We start from the raw sequence: 16,856 nt of genomic DNA on the forward strand, positions 1-16,856 counted from the left end.
AGTTGTTAAGGGACCCCCTATTACCCTTACAGAGCTACAATTTTCAGTAGTTGTTAACATATCCTACTGAGATCCAGTTTAAATTTTAGATTCTGTTATATTTTGTATATGTTGTTACAAAAGTTGGCTGCCTGCCCCTCTCTCTGCCAAGTGGGTCCTTCCAAGAGGGGCTGGTACCCCACAGCAAAGCAGCCAGCCTTCAGCCAGCCTGCCCAAGATGGATCTCAGCTGTTCTTCCTCCTTCCTCCCAGCCACCCTTGCTCCCAGAGCACTTACCATGTCAACCTTCCAAACCCCCAGCCTCTGTTCACACCTCAGGGTAAGGGTGAAGGAGTTCTCTTATATTGTTAATGTCCCTCAATTGTTCTCTATATTTCCTTGATGGAAGTAGCTCAGCTATAGGAATTCCTCTGCAGCTTGCATTCTCCCTTCATGTCCCAAATAATCAAAATTCTAGCATTTATTAATTTCTAGGGATTAGGTGCTTAACCCACCCCCTTAAATCATTAACACCATGCAACAAAATGTTTTGTGACTGACTTTGTATATTTTGAATTAATAAAAAACCAATAAAGAGTGAATTAAAAGCAATTTCTCAGAATGGTTCTCAGAGGGGGGTCTTCAATAAACTCTCAGCATCCTTATAAAACTACAGTCCCCTGAATTCCTTGAGGGAAACATTTAATATGGTATCACAGTGTAAGATGTGAATGAGGCCTAAATTATAGTTTTGCCCCGTCCTCCTCCCTGCAATGGCAACACTGAACCTGAGGAGGAAACAGGCAGCCAGTGTTACCTCCTGGGCTGGTTTTAAGCAAGAAGGCAGGCAGGTGGCTGGGGGAAGATTGGGGTTAGTAGAACAATGACCACCCACCCCCCATTAGCCCCAAAGAACCAACCTTTCTTGATCATAGGTCTGCACCTACCTGGACCGCCCCGCCTCATCTATTCCCCACCCTTGGGGAAAAGAGACACCACCATCAAACAGCACAGAATGCATGGAGCCATGGAATGAGAGAACCCACTGATGTCACACAACCTGCAGCAACCATTCTGCCGGAGGGGGAGCATGGGGCGAGTCAACATTGCCCAGCTGTGGAAAATGGAGTTCCAGCAGAAACACATCAAGTTCATGGCCCAGATGTACCTGGACACCAGCCAGAAAAGGAACCCCAAATCTCAGTTGCTTTTAAAGAGGCACCACCATTTGCACCGGTAATGCAGGAAGAGAAGGCCTCAGGCACTTGCCACTATCCCCTACTGCATGCCCCGCAAGGCCAGATTCTCACCTAACCCCATTAAGTTAAAATGGGATGGATGAGTCTTGCTGGACCAGAACCAACAGTCCATCTAGTCCTGGAATGGGGAACCTCAGGGCTAAGGGGCCACACACAGCCCCTGAGGCCTCTTTCTATGGCCCCCAAGACTCTCCACATGCCACAAATACCCTCCCCATACCCTCCCTCAATAGCCCTGCATTGCACCCACCTGCAGGGATTTTGCCTGGGTGGAATGTGTCCTTGAACTCTGATCATGCCTCTTGGCTGCCTGAATGGAGGATAGAGGGGGGTGTTTGTGCAGAAACTAGCCTCTTTTGCCTCTGCCCCATCCTGCAGCACAGCGGCCAACTGGGTGCCTATGGGAATCCCACAAGCAGAACCTGAGTGCAAATAATATTGATGCATTCTTTCTATTTCAATTTGTTTTTACTGTGCTGCAATTCTTTTTTTAAAATGTTGTCAATAGCCCGGAGTGCTTCCCACAAGCATCTGGTTGGCTGCTGTGAAAACAAAGTGATGGATTAGATGGGCCTTTGGTCTGATCCATCTGAGCTTGTCTTATGTGCTTACATAAGGAGTGTCAGGAGCATAGGGAATAAATTTCAGTATAGCTAAATAAAATGGTGGGATCCAGCAAATGCCTGATTTCGCCCACTACTGGCACCAGTAGTGGAATTTACTTTTTCCTTCCATTTCCAGCTGCTGGGACAGCCTCTCCTCATTTCTTGCTTGTGTTTTGTTCTCAGGGGTCGCCTGAGCAGGGAATCTAGCTCAACACCGTTCCTCCCAGAAATTCAGTTCGGAAAGCAGAGCAGTAAGTAGGAAGGAGGTCTGAGAGAGAGAAAAGAGCAATCCAAGGCTTTCTCCCCATTGGTTTGTGGGTGCCCAATAGGGAAACCTATAGTGCAATTTAAATGTAATTCTGTAAGAATTGGCAACTAGAAGCCTTTGTCTGCCCCAGTAGCAAGAAGACCTGTCTTTCCCATATTGGTCTCTACAGCCGCATCAGGCACTGTAACCTTCCAACAGTTCCACTTCATCCCTAAAGGCACACTTCTCCAGTCTCCTGAGACAGACAAATGCCAACAATCTGAACTAACAAAATCCACATTTTAGCTCACAACAACCTTGCAAGGTAGACTAGACTGATAGACAATAACTCACCAAAGATCAACCATTGCATTTCATGTCTGAGAAGCTTTCTGAATGCAAGATTACTCATTGCAAGTCTAGCCATTGTGCCCAGAGGCAGAACTAGTTGCCCTGGCACCCGGAGCGGCATGCACCGGTGGGCGGGGCTAGCATCCCAGGGGAGCAGGGTGCATGTCCCAGGGGATCTGCCGACTGCCACAAGGCTTGGGGGGGGGGCTGCTGGCCGCCTCAAGCATCCTGGGAGGGCGCCACCCACGGCGAGGGTCGGGGAGGTGATGTCACCCAGGGCGGGCCACACCCTCCTTGCTCAGCCTCTGATTGTGCCACAGTTTCTCTCAGTTTAAGGGCCTCTCTGTCTTCCTTATTTTAGACACTTGCAATACCTATTGCATTGATGGGTAGACAAATCTGCAGAGCCCTGCAGCAGGATTGACAGAAGCAAGTACTGTATTTCTTGCATGGCATGGCCAGCTTAAAAGTAACCAGTAAAACCAGCAACAGATAACATGGTAGGGCAAACACCACATATTTCTCTTAGGATCAAAAATACAGTGTCACCACTAAAAAGGCCCTGTTTATAGAGCTGAGGGACCTTGATGGTAGGTAAAGCAAGCAGAGCCTCAGAAGCTGGCCTTATGGAGTACAAATATGTAACGCATGCATCATGGTCCAGGGCTGGGGAAACTGTGGCTCTCCAGATGTGGCTGTTCTCCTGCTCCCAACAGTCCCAGTAAACATGGCCAAGGCTCTTGGATTACAGAAGTTGTAGTCCAACAACATATGCAGGACCACAGATTTTGCATTCTTATGTTAAAAGCATAGGGGCAGGAGGCCAGGCTCTTGGGGCAGGGGCAGCCAGGAAGCCTCCTTGCAGAGCATTCAGATCCCAACCTGCATCAGCTGAATGATCTGCTCTTTGCTCCAGGTGGTCGCATATCCCCAGAAGGCCGCTTGTCGATGGCAGTGAACACAGACAGCCCTGGGCCAGCAGCTTACTCGGCCTGCAGTGTGAACTTCCGGCAAACCAGTGCTCCATCCTACACCTTTGGGTTGAAGTCACCTTCTAAAGGTCCGAGTGAAGGGAAGGGATTAAGAGAGCATTCTTTCAGTTTCCAGCTATTCATGAATCAATATGGTTTGTGTTTAAGCCACTAGACCAGAGGTTTTCAACATTTTTGAGAGGCCATCTTGGATCTATCCTCTGAGAGGAAAAGCACAAGCCTTTGTTTCCTCTTGGCTAGTTAGTTAGTTCAGGATTAGAAACTCTTCTGTCTGAGTTACGTACTTTCTACCACAAAAAACTTCATTGTTTTTATCTACCAATATCGCTTGGTGTGTTGTTACAGATGAGGCTATTCATTTACAGCGTTGCATGAATTTGCAGAGCTTCCTAAGAAAAATGGCTTATTGGATGCAATTTCTCCAATGCAGAGGGTAGGGGAAATCCTAGGGTTAGCATGCTTGCAGCTGAGACTTTGAGGAGGGAGGTAATTTTCTCGCTCTGGGTAGAGCCAATAAAAACTATCATACAGTATTGTTGTGCCTACATTTCCCAACCTGCCTTGAAGTCTAAAAAAGGGGGAAAGGCACTACAGTGGTACTTCGGGTTAAGAACTTTACTTCAGGATGAGAACAGAAATCGTGCTCCGACAGCGCAGCGGCAGCAGGAGGCCCCATTAGCTAAAGTGGTGCTTCAGGTTAAGAACAGTTTCAGGTTAAGAACGGATCTCTGGAACGAATTAAGTACAGTACTTAACCCGAGGTACCAGTGTATCTTTTCTTAAAGGAGCAGCATTGTTATACCTTCTACCTAATACAAGTGCTTTTTTTCTTTTAAAAAAATGTTCAGGGGTACTCTCATTTTCCTACTCATGTTGAAATACTGCCCCTCAATAAGGCCAAACTTAGATTCCCAAAATGCTTAGGGGTTGCGTCCCCCTAGAAAAAAAGCACTGCCTAAATAACTGACCCTTGTGGGGGCAGAACGTGTGTGATTACAACAGGTAAGGCCTACTTTCTGGATACTGTATATTCACAAGTCACACTTTCCCCCAAGAAGTGGGGAACCTGAGGGCCACATTTTCTAGCAGGCAACCTCCTGGGGGCCACAATGGCAAAGGATGTGACATAGACTTGCTGTAACAAAAAACAAATGAACAGCTTATTCTACCAGCATGTGGAAATGGAAAGGCCTGTTCAGCCCTGCTTTCTGTCACCTCACCCTGTTACATGAGTAGATTCAGGGTCATCCCACCCATGAGGCAAGATGAGGCAATCGCTTCAGGCGGCAGGATCCACAGGGGCAGCAGATGTGGCAACCAAGGAATGCATCATCCAACCCCACTTCTGCTGCCACTGCTGTCACTGACTGTGGCATGCTTCAGAGATCACTGTGGCATGCTTCATAGAGATCTGCTGTCTCCTTAGCAGCTCCACCCTCAAAGCTGCCTCTACAGCAGCCTCTTGGTGAACAGATGGCACTGCTCTCCTCCCCCCTTCCTGCTGTAGCTCTTTAGAATTGTAGAGTTATAGAGTTACAATGGTCCCCCAGGGGTCATCTAGTCCAACCCCTTGCAACTCAGGAATCTCAACTAGATCATAGAGTGGTACCTCGGGTTACATACCTTCAGGTTACAGACTCCGCTAACCCAGAAATAGTACCTCAGGTTAAGAACTTCGCTTCAGGATGAGAACAGAAAGCGTGATCCAGCGGCGCGGCAGCAGGGGGAGGCCCCATTAGCTAAAGTGGTGCTTCAGGTTAAGAACACTTTCAGGTTAAGAACGGACCTCTGGAATGAAGTACTTAAGTACTCCAGAATTAAGTACTTAACCTGAGGTACCACTGTACATGTTCCTGATGTAAGTCTTCACTCACCCCTTCATCCCAGGTTGGGGAGGGGATGCCATTTTGTGGTTTGCCTCAGCTGCCAAAGTGTCTTGGGCCAGCTCTATGTAGGCTGGGTCCCAAGTCTCTTGGGATGACAGTTGGGGGCCTGGTTCAAAGTTCAAGGCTCTGTAACAACACTGATGCTGCCTCAACCTTGTCTGTTCTGTTTCTCCAGAGGGCGGAGGGCGGCGTTCTTGGCAGAAGTCTTGGTTTTTGAGCAATAACCCGTTCATTAAGAAAGTGGATTTTAGCAACGAGACCAATGTAAGTTTCACGCATGGGGGTGTCCATTTGTGCTATGCCCCACCCAATTCATATAGTTCAGTGACATGCTTCATTCATTAATTCAATGGAATATTTACAATCCTCCCTTTCAGAAAGTACATCAAAGCAGTTGACAACATGCAAAACATAAATAAAATAACGGTATAAATAAATAACTCCATAAATATCCATAAAGTGTAATATAAAGAATCAAGAGATGCAGGTCCCGGGGTCAGTCTCCATGTTGCAAAGATCAAGTAGCAAGCTGTATACTGTATAAATGTGGTGGCCTTGTATTTGGAAGCAGTCAGAAATTAAAGGCCCCATCTGCACCATGCATTTGAAGCACCTCATACAAGTAGGGTCTGAGCAGAAGAGTGCACTCTCTTACTGCAATTTCCAGCAGCTAGTTTTCATACCCTCCAACATTTCTCCAAGGAAAATAGAGACATCCTAATTAATAGTATAATAGTAATACCCCATGCGTCTGACTGGGTTGCCCCAGCCATTCTGGGCGGCTTCCAACATATATAAAAACATAATGTAACGTTCAACATTAAATAACTTCCCTATACAGGGCTGATTTCAGATGTCTTGTAAAGATTGTAAAGTTACATATCACCTTGGCTTGGGGTGTCACATAACTCAGTTATATGACTGCCTCCAGCTGTGGAAGGCAGGGCAGAGCCATCATGATTAGTAACAATTGATAACCTTATCCTCTTTGAATTTGTCCATAGTATTCTTTTAAGCATCATTTCATGCCTCCAGGGCCAGTCCCTGGGGATAATGGGAGCATCTGTGGACCAAAAGTTGGGCAAGGCTGCTTTAGAACCACAGATTTGGAGTCCCATTAACGCCATACATTTAAAGCACTAGAATATCATGGCTTCCCCAAAGGAATCCTGGGAACTGTAGTTCATTAAGGATGCTGAGAGTTGTTAGGAGGCCCCCTACTCCCTGTCAGAGTTACCACTCCCACAGTTCCCTGGGAAGGAGGATTGATGGTTAAAGCATTCTGGGAAATGTAGCTCTGTTGGGTCTCACTGGTCATATAGCCTTTATGCTCCTCCACCATGTGGGTCCCCCTCCCCAGGAAGGATCATGCAGCTCAGCTGTCCCTCTGTTATTTGCAGTGGCCCTCTCCTTTCCACTACGGCCAGCCCCTGGATGTCAAGCCAGCCAACCTGCCAAACAGCCCCCATTTCACCATGGGACAGAAGGGGGAGTTCACTCTTGTCAGCAAAAGTAAGAACATAATGGGTGCCTTAGGTTATCAAGAGGTATTTATTTCATAGAATTGTAGTGTTGGAAGAGATCCAGGGGGTCATCTAGCCCAAATCCTTGCAATGTAATTTTTAATATATTTTTTTACAAATATGGGTCACAAAACTATGACCCTGAGATTATGGGTCTCATATTCTACCAATGGAGCTATTATCCTTATCTGGGTCAAGGTGTGGCCCATGGTTCTATTCTCACCCTTTATTGCCAGCCAGGAAGCTGAGCACTTGCTGAGTGCAAACTCCAGATTTTTACCAGAAATTTGCCTTTGGTAGGGTTCCTCCCTTTTTAGTGAGACATTGCCAGTAGCTAACACCTCTGCTCAAATATTTGTTCCGAGGCCAAGTTATTTGGAACCAGTTACTTGCACATTGCCTTCTCTATATAAACCCATTTGACCGCTTCAATTTGCAGATCTGACACTGTTACAGCTGCCACCTATTTGTTCTGCACTTGCAAGAAAATAATTATTTTGTTGTTATGGGACCCACTTTGGAACTCCTTGCCTGTTGACACCAGGCAGGCACCTATGTCGTACTCTTTTCACCACCTGCTCAAAACATTATTGATTAGGCCAGCCTGACCAGAAACATGGATGCTGACAAGATCTAATCTCTTACTGTTAATTTTAACTATAGAATTTTAAATTACGTACATGGTTTTAACTGTTTACTCCTCAATATTTTAAAACTGTTTTTGTAAGCTATTTAGCTGTTTCCCTACGTTCAAACAATACCGTTTTGTGTGGGGGCTGCATTCCTGACCATGCATGTAGGCATGTAAACCTGCTCCACCCATTATGCCCCCTTTTCCAGCCACTTCCAGGCTGCAGGGATGCACGTGTGTAGGGTCAAGCTTTATTTGAATGTGTGCAACGGTGGGGGGGGGGGGTTGCCTGTATATAATTTTTGTTTCATAAATACATATGGTATCTACACTGCCCATTTAACTTGACCTCTTCACTTGGGTCCACTCAACACTACAAGGGGGTGGGCAAGAGCAGAATAAGTTGCTCCTGGCAGTAACAGTAAGGGGAGCTATGCTAAGCATATCCAAGAGGGTCTCTGTCGGGTTGCAGCTCTTCAAGTCAGTGCCTGGCAATGCCAACTTCTCCCCTCCCTCTCTATTAGTATCTGGCACCACAGATTGGGCCGGCTTCTCTCTCACCCCTTTTCTCTTCCCTAGATAATATGATGGATCCAGCACCCAATAGGTACAACACAGAAAGTGCATACAAACATGTGATGTTTAGATCACCCTCTATCATCATCAGCCCTGCACGAAACACTATGCACAGGTGGGCCAGGAAAGGTAAGGAATGGTAACAGGTTCCCTCCCACCACTCTTTTAACTACCGCATTTTTCGTTCTGTAAGATGCACCAGACCATAAGACGCACCTTGTTTTTGGAGAACGAAAACAAGAAAAAAAATATTCCGAATCCCAGAAGCCAGAACAGCAAGAGGGATCGCTGCGCAGATATCCCTCTCGCTCTTCTGGCTTCTGGGATAGCCGCACAGCCTCTTCAGGGCAGCAGGATGACGGCTCCCCCTGCCCTGATGAGGCTGCACGTGGCTAAGCCAGAAGCTAGAACAGCGAGAGGGAGCGCTGCGCACCTACACTTGTACCTTGGAAGTCAAACAGCCTAGTTCTCGAACGTTTTGACTCCTGAACAATGTTCCAGTTTTCAAACGTTCTTTTGGAAGCCAAACATCCAACAGGGCTTCCGCTCCTTCCAATTGGCTGCAGAAGCTTCCTGCGGTCTATCAGAAGCTGCGTTTTGGTTTTTGAGTATTTTGGAAGTTGAACAGACTTCCGGAACAGATTCCGTTTGACTTCCAAGGTATGACTGTATATAAAGGGGCAGAGATTGAATATTAATAAGAGTTAGCAGTACCCCTGACCATTGCTGCCATTATAGCATTATGATGACACTCAGCTCTATCTGCTGATGGATGGCCACACCAACTCGGCCCCTGACACACTGACCAGATGCTTGGAGGCTGTGGTGGGTGGTTTTGTGGGAGCCGATTGAAACTAAATCCTTCAAAGACAGAGGTCCTCTGGCTGGGTTGGGGGCTGGCAAGAGGATGAGGGACCAACTCCCTTCTCTTGCGGGAGCCCAATTAGTGCCAGTGCCTTCCGTTAAGAATTTGGGTGTTATCCTTGACGCCTCCCTTTCCATGGAGGCACAGGTTACAGCAACAGCTAAGGTGACATTTTTCCATCTTATAAGCACTAAGCAGTTGGTCCCTTACCTTTCCCTCCCCAATCTGGCCACAGTGATCCATGACAGTCACCTCCAGGCTTATTGTAATTTGCTCTACATGGGGCTGCCCTTGAAACTGTCCCAGAAACTCCAGCGGGTGCAGAATGCTGCAGTGAGGCTCCTCACGGGGTCCCTGCCATGGGAGCATATTCACCCAGTGCTTTACCAGCTGCACTGGCTCCTGGTGGAGTTAGGGTCAGGTTCAAGGTACTGGTTTTGACCTTTAAAGCCCTTTGTGGCTTATTTATGGGACCACCTCTCCTGGTATTGCCGCAGAGGACCTTAAGGTCCATGAAGATCCATAGTTTAGATGTCCCGGACTATCCTCCACCAGGGCCAGGGCCTTTCCAGTGATGGCTCCGACCTGGTGGAATGCTGTCCTATGAGACTAGGGCCCTTCAGGATTTAACCTCCTTTTGCCGGGCCTGTAAGACAGAGCTATTCCGCCTGACCTTTAATTTGAATTCACCTGATCTTTTATTTCCTTTCTCTTTCCTCTCCCTCCCCCTTTTATGAAGATTACCAAGTAGGACTAATTCAGCCAGCTAGCCCTGGTGACTATCTAATGTTTATTGGATGGATTTCCTTCAAATTGATTTTTGAACTTTGAACTTTATTGTTATTCATGCTTCTATGGTGTCTTTTATGCTGCTTCTATGTTTTATTACAATTAAGTTTTAAATTTGTTGTTAGCCGCCCCGAGCCCAGTTTTCTGAACCGGGAAGGGCGGGGTATAAATAACATTTTTTTTATTTATTGTAAGTGAAGCATCACCCAGCAGTTGGTTCACACTTGCAGGTTCCCAGAGACGCCTGATCAGCCACCATGAGAACAGGATGCTGGACCAGACAGGGCTTTTTGGCCTGATCCAGTAGTGCTGCTCTTATGACTTCTGCAAACTTTTAGATGGTGGTGTGAGGTTCCTTTTTTCTTCCGACTCCCACCGGCCCCAGGCAGCATGACCAATGAGCAGGGATGATGGAAGTTGCAATCCAAAAGCACCAGCAGAAGTTTCCCTACCCATTCTCAAATGTTTAGCAAATAGACAGGCTAGGTGAAACCAGACTAACCTTTGCAAGGTTACATTTTTTATAGTGACTGCTGGTTAAAAGCTTCAGTTGGTCTGTTGCCATGCCTGCTTGTTGAGTCTGAGCCCCAAAACATTTATGTGTGCAGTTCTGGCCACTGCCATTCAGTTAGTTACCTTCTTCCACTTTCTTCCTTGGTTGCAGACACCACCCCTGGTCCCGGCACTTACAATGTGGAGAGAGGGCACATCGCTCGCCTACCTTGCTCCCCCAGCTTCTTCATCCAAGGCGTGAGGCGACCCAAGAAGCACGAGACAGGGCCATTTTCAACGCTGTGACACCCCCCCTTACCAGGAGTGTGATTAAAAGCCTGATTGCCCTGACGCTGCATGCCCCATTTCTGCCCAGTGTTTAACATTCCAGGCAGCTCTTGCAACTTTCAATACAGGCTCAGACTTGTTAAAAGCACAAATCCTGTCATCTTAGCCATCTGGGTATCCACCTAACCCGAATTAATGGGAGGGGGAATAATGTACATAAATTAAAAAAGAAGCTGCATGGGTATACTAATTTAACAGCAAAGCAGAGAAATCCTATTTGTGGAGTTGAAGGACCAACACAATTTCATTCTTGTGGGGCTGTTTCTTTTCCCCATTCCTGTCTTAAGACCTTCTAACAGTGTTTCACTGCGCAGAAAGGACACTGTCCAAAAAGTTAAAAAAAATTAATTTTATGGCTGAGTGGGGACATCAGCCCTAATTTCCAGGGTCCAGATCCAAAACTCCATAATCACCCATGGTGTTAAAGCAACCTGTGGTCCTATAAATGGCAAGGAAATCATGTTGATGTAACTATTTTTTACAGGCTTACACATCTAGTGTACATTTTTATTTTTAAAGTGCAGAGTATAAACACAAGCCTGCTCACACTCTAGGTAACTGGGAAGAAGAAACCCAGCAAGAACAGCAGCAGAACCTCTAACACGAGAAATACTCTTGATAGAAGTACACATCAGAATGAGAGCCATTATCACCACAAGTGTGAAACTGCATTTATTACCAATATTCACCATACACCCTACAGAACTTGCATCATGTCCATTCAGGTAGCAGCCTTAGCTCTGTAGGGAAGGAAATAAGTTTGGAATTAGAAATAGATAATTCAATTTGGTACCAAGGTAAGGAGAAAAAAAACATATGCATGGGAAGGCAGGCACTTACTGGAGGACATTCAACTGCACCACTATTGATGTCATCTATTACATCGTGAGGGTGTCGCCCATCGATATTGCAGCCAACAGACTGGGCTGTTCCCAAGATCTCCTTAATGGTTCCTGTAGATGGGGCAGGAAAGTACATTATGTCATGATGGCTGCTGCGCTCATGACCTTTCTGCCAGATGGTCAGCAAATCATAGCTTCATCCAGATTAGAGTCCCTGAATGGAGTCAATCCACCTCCAACTTTACGGAAGGTATGGGAAGTGAATATGGGTAGACATTGCTGTTGGGACTACAACTCCCATAATCCCTGATGAAGGGCCATGCCGGCTGGGGATGATGGCAATAACTTGAGTCTCACAGGACATTCAAAGAAATCAAGCAAAACTTGGGGGGCTGTAATAGTGAGGTACAAGGGGGCCTGGGAGCCAAATAAATAAAAGGCAGCTTCATTTGCTTCAGCATTTGTTACATGGAACTCATGAGCTTGTCATACATCCAGACCCTCCGCCCTCACCTTCCCTGCGTTTACCTGAGAGTTCCCGGGCCAAGGATCGGTGCCGCATCTGCCGGGCGATGTTCACAATCTCTTCAAAGCTGACATTGCCGCTGTGCTTAACTGTAAACAGAGAACTCACATTAGTCAGGCTTTGGGAGCAGACCACCAAAGGCCAAACACAGAGAGCCTCATCAGCCAGTCCTCTTAAAAAATAAAAAGGGACTGTGGCAGTGTTGTTCTTGCTCTGTTCCCATTCTTCGGCACAGAGTTACCCATGAAGAGAAATAACCCTGTTTCCTTGAATGGGGGTTTCCTCTTAGCTCACCACTGGAATGTACAAGCCACAGATGAAATCAGGCAGGCACAGTGGCGGGTGGCTGTTGCAGACAGAGAGAACTAAAGCATCACACTGAACCATATTATATTTCAACTGTTTTGGCGCTGTAGCTTTCCAAATTTCCCATCTACCCTCATACAAACCAGATTTTCAATGAGCATGATTGAGAACATTAGTACAGTTCCTCGAAAGGACCTCCTGGTTCTTAGAGCTAGTTGGGAATTAAGTTTTTAATCACTCTATCCTAAATCTCTGCAAAACAAACTATGGTTCTACTTCCATTTTCATAACTGCCCAGCTGCAATTCACCAGCTAAGCACACCACCACCACCGGACACTCACTGTTTTTCTGCTTTTTGCGGTCACGGGGAGGCTCCTTCAGAGCTTTGATGATCAAGGCAGAGGCTGATGGGACCACCTCGATCTAGAGAGCAAAACAGTCCAGATTTGAGACTCGTGTGAGGCAGGGGTGGGAAGGAGCAATTCACTGACTACAGAAAACCTGGCATGGAAAGAAAAATTCCACCCTCCACCACAGCTCCTCCCAACTCCCAGGGCGGTATCTAACAAAGTTGTCTCATTCACATAGGGACTTCGGCTTGTGCAACCCTCCTCCTTTCTGCCTCCTGAGCACCTATTCAATCTGTTCAGGGGTCCATGAGGAGCAGACATTCTGTTGCAAAGGCAGAAGACCTTGTGCTAGTAGAACAAAGCATTATTTCACATATACACTCCTAAAACTTTTTAATATGAATTTAACTTATCATGAAACAAAACCATCCTCTTCTGTAAGGTTTGTGTCCCCAGTTTTTCGGCACAGGACTCTCCATGGGTCAGATAGAAGAGTTCTGCTTCCTAAGCTGGGGTTTGTTATTAGCTCACCACTGGAACATGCCAGTCACTGTTGCACGAAAGGCATGGTGGCGGGTGGCTGTCAGGAAAGCCCAGGGCCCCCCAGGATCACAAGGCTATTACAAAAAGTGAAATCAGTGCTAAAAAAAAGGCAGCATGCATAAATGCCAAATATTGCAAGGAGCTAAGAGGAAATGTTATTTGGGGATTAAAAGTCAAGTTCAAAAGTTTCTCTAGCCAAAGGCCATAGCAAACTTATAGAAATAGCATTAATAAAATTGACCATAGATCTGTAAAGTAAGCCAACATCCATTATGAGAAGATACCAGAGACACCAACAAGCTCAAATCTAGCTTCATTTCAGATTAAATGTGAAAAAACCAGAAAACAAAACAACCTTATAGCAATTTTATCTAAAATCCTTTAATTGACACTTATTCAAGACAATGCAGGGCTCAGTTGAGGAAAATAATAATAGTCTAAATCAGGGACATCCAACTCCCAAAAGACTGCAATCTACTCCCAGAAAAGAAAAAAGAAAAACCAGTTGGACATCCCTTGTCTAAATCATCTTGACAAGCTGCTTTCCAGAGCTTGCAATCACCCAATTCCACATAGCACAAGAAAACAATCAATCGGCATGGTATCAATTATTTTAATATACTTTAACATAGAATAGCGGCTGACATTCTTGATATCATGAACTACAACTCCCATAAATCCTGATCACTGGTCCTGCTAGCTAGGAATGATGGGAACTGTAGTTCAACACCTGGATACGTTGCAACCGCCTAATGACCAGGACCGTGTTTTTAAGGTCTGGATCCAAAGACCTCCCACACAGCAAGCTGCATGGCACTCATTTTATCGACCTCGGAAGGATGAAAGGCTGAGTCAACCTTGCCAGGATCATGGCTCTGTGGCACCGGCACAGCTGGGCATTTTCAAATGCCAGTGCTTTTGGCCACAGACCCGTCCTTTGTGGCGTTGTCTGTACCTGAGCTTGCCTGTTCTGGATGGTCAGCTTAACCGTGATCCTCAGGCCCTTCCAGTCGCCGGTAGCCTTGGCAATGTCATCACCCACCTTTTTGGGAGACTAAAAGAAAAAACACAACAGCAGGTATAACCAATGGGATACTTAAGTCCTGTCCCCCCAAACCTCCCCTCTAATCCAGCAACTGACCACAGATTTAGGTGCTTCACTAACTACATTCTGCCTTCTTAAATCTCAAGCCTTGCAGCAGCACACAAGCAAGACATGTGGGAAACCTGCACTCCAGACACACAATGCTTGCCTTGCAAACAAGCTTTAAGGTTTCTATTTGTTATTATTTATCAACTAATTAAATTTCTATGCTATCCCAACGATCATAGGGTGGTGTATAATATAAACAAAATATCTATCCAGTCCACAAGATATTGTCTGAGCCTCATCTGCATAGGCAGGTGGTGATACACTGCATTGAGAAACTGCAGGGGAAACAAATTCTGAAGAGCTTCCTTGCCTACTGTGTCCTAAAGGGGTGACCAAAACCAGCAAATAGGTAATTTAAAAGCCTGCAGGTATGTATAGTTATACTTCAAGTATTTCCACTCCCCAAATCAAGTTGCATAAAAACAGAAATTAAGAAACTGCTGGGCAAGGAGAATTTAACTTACCAGTGTACCACAATTTCATTTAAACAATCCAAAAAAATTACAGCAGAAGCATTGCAGAAAATGTGCAGCTGGCTTAGTTGCCTGCCTAAGCCAACTTGCACCGAAAAGTTTTCTGCATGTGTTTAAACTTTAAAAAAGGTATCCTGCTGAATCTCTATTGGAGGAACCTTCCACAGGAAATGGGCCAATAGTGCTACTTTGCCTTCAGAATTTGAATTGTCACCACTTGCATTCAGCAGCAGAACTGGACAAAGTTTTCATCACAAGGCTTTGGGGTTCTGAACAGAGGTCTGGATAGCTGCAACTGGTCCCTGCACATGTGACTCTCTATTCCCACTCTACCCATTAGCATTTCTGTGGTTGAATAAGACATGACTTACCAAACCCAGTGGCCCAATTTTTGGAGCCAGAGCTGAAGTGGCACCAACTTCGCCCCCAGTGCATCTTAAGAAAACTGTAAGAAGGGGGGGGGGGAGAGAAAACCAGCACTTTAATTATAATTATAAGCCATTGTGGTATCATGGCAAAACACCAATACAAAAATTCATACAGGGGATAAACTGCTGGAACATGGTAAGAGCTTCACCCTAAAGCAAGGTCTCACTTCCCTTTAGCTGAGATTCCTGCACTGCAGAGGGTTGGACTAGATGACCCTTGGTGTCCTTCCAACTCTATAATTCTATGATTCTAAGAACCATGTTCAAATTTCAGCTAAGCCACAAAGCTGGGTGACTTTCAGACTGACATTCACTTGTCTTCCAGCACAGCCTATTTACACAGGGTTGTTCTGAAGATAAAAATAATGCATGCACGTAAAAAGAACTATATCAATATGCTGCTTCAGGGCCTTTGTAGAAAGGTTAAAAATAAAGCAAATCCTGTTGGCTGGACTAGATAGGGCCAGTATTATGTTCTTAATATATCAAAAGAGCTGAATAACTTAGAGAATTTCAATCAAGACTATGAATCCTACTACCTAACAATTTAGCACTCTTTGATTTTCATGTAAGTGTTGTTAATGCACTTAACACAGAAAGTGAGAATATTCAGTCGTTGGTGTTTCAGAGTTAAAATAATCAGGTCACAGTGCAGTTTGCCAGTCTGAGTACATAAATACACTTGGATGTGGTGCGAGGTATCTAATTTTCAAAGATTGGAAACTATAAACATAGTACAGAAAATAAACGCAGAGCTTGTACGCTGTCATGTACAGGTACCAATACAAATGCATACAAGAATAGATAAAATAAAACAAAAATACAACGGGGAGGAAAACCTAAAAACCGAGAATACAATACACTTATTATTTATAATGTATTTTGTATGTGTTATATCTATCTATTTAAAGTACCGGTGGCATTTGAATGAGATGAAAGAAGAGGAGTTTGGATTTGATATCTCGCCTTTCACTCCCTTTAAGGAGTCTCAAAGCGGCTAACATTCTTCTTTGCCTTCCTCCCCCGCAACAAACACTCTGTGAAGGGAGTGAGACTGAGAGACTTCAAAGAAGCGTGACTGGCCCAAGGTCACCCAGCAGCTGCATGTGGAGGAGTGGAGACGCGAACCCAGTTCACCAGATTACTTGTCTATCGCTCTTAACCACTACACCACACCGGTCTAGGTAATTTTAAAAATATACCACTAACTTGAAAAGGGGCATGGAAGGTTCTGTGGAGAAGCATAGCAAATAAAGGCTACAAAGGAAGCTGAACACGCGGCAATCATTCACACGTGCCAATCGGCCCCCCGCCCCCACCGAGATGTAGATGTTACCACTCTATAGGCCAGCCCAGGCGAGTTGATCGGCCCCCAACCCCAAATAAGCGGTGCTCAAAAACGCTTCGAGCCGAAAGACTTACCGACTTTGATCTCGTTGGGGTCGAACTTGGGCGGCATGACTGCGAATTGGATGCCAAGTTAAGCTCCAAGGAGGATGGCGTCGGATTCAGGAGAGCGACCAGCTCTTTCTCGCCCGTAAGATCGAAGTGGCAAAAGGACCGGTCTCGTGCGATCCCGCGGCATATAATATCTAAGATCTCGCGAGATTACACTCACCCGTCCTCTGACGCTTTGAAGGGTGAGTCAAAGGAAGTCAGTCATCTTAGGTGTGGCCAGGAGGGACGGATCA

At 45.7% G+C, this 16,856-nt stretch overlaps 2 protein-coding genes across 2 annotated transcripts; one reads left to right on the plus strand and one right to left on the minus strand.

Annotated features, from left to right (window-relative positions):
• The first annotated feature begins 1,024 nt into the window (after positions 1-1,024).
• STPG3 (sperm-tail PG-rich repeat containing 3) lies at positions 1,025-10,546 on the plus strand. The gene is made up of 7 exons (XM_081897083.1): positions 1,025-1,215; positions 2,027-2,094; positions 3,358-3,501; positions 5,495-5,583; positions 6,720-6,831; positions 8,053-8,178; positions 10,368-10,546. Exons 1-7 carry the CDS (start codon positions 1,028-1,030, stop codon positions 10,499-10,501), a joined length of 861 nt encoding a protein of 286 aa, XP_081753209.1. The 5' UTR covers positions 1,025-1,027; the 3' UTR covers positions 10,502-10,546.
• A 643-nt stretch (positions 10,547-11,189) lies between these two features.
• RPL12 (ribosomal protein L12) lies at positions 11,190-16,747 on the minus strand. The gene is made up of 7 exons (XM_081896653.1): positions 16,588-16,747; positions 15,109-15,182; positions 14,067-14,165; positions 12,560-12,641; positions 11,914-12,000; positions 11,384-11,496; positions 11,190-11,283 (listed from the first exon to the last, which is right to left on the minus strand). Exons 1-7 carry the CDS (start codon positions 16,622-16,624, stop codon positions 11,278-11,280), a joined length of 498 nt encoding a protein of 165 aa, XP_081752779.1. The 5' UTR covers positions 16,625-16,747; the 3' UTR covers positions 11,190-11,277.
• Positions 16,748-16,856: the final 109 nt, after the last annotated feature.

The sequence above is a fragment of the Podarcis melisellensis genome, assembly GCF_964234715.1.
Source record: "Podarcis melisellensis genome assembly, chromosome: Z".
NCBI classification, from domain to species: Eukaryota; Metazoa; Chordata; class Lepidosauria; order Squamata; family Lacertidae; genus Podarcis; species Podarcis melisellensis.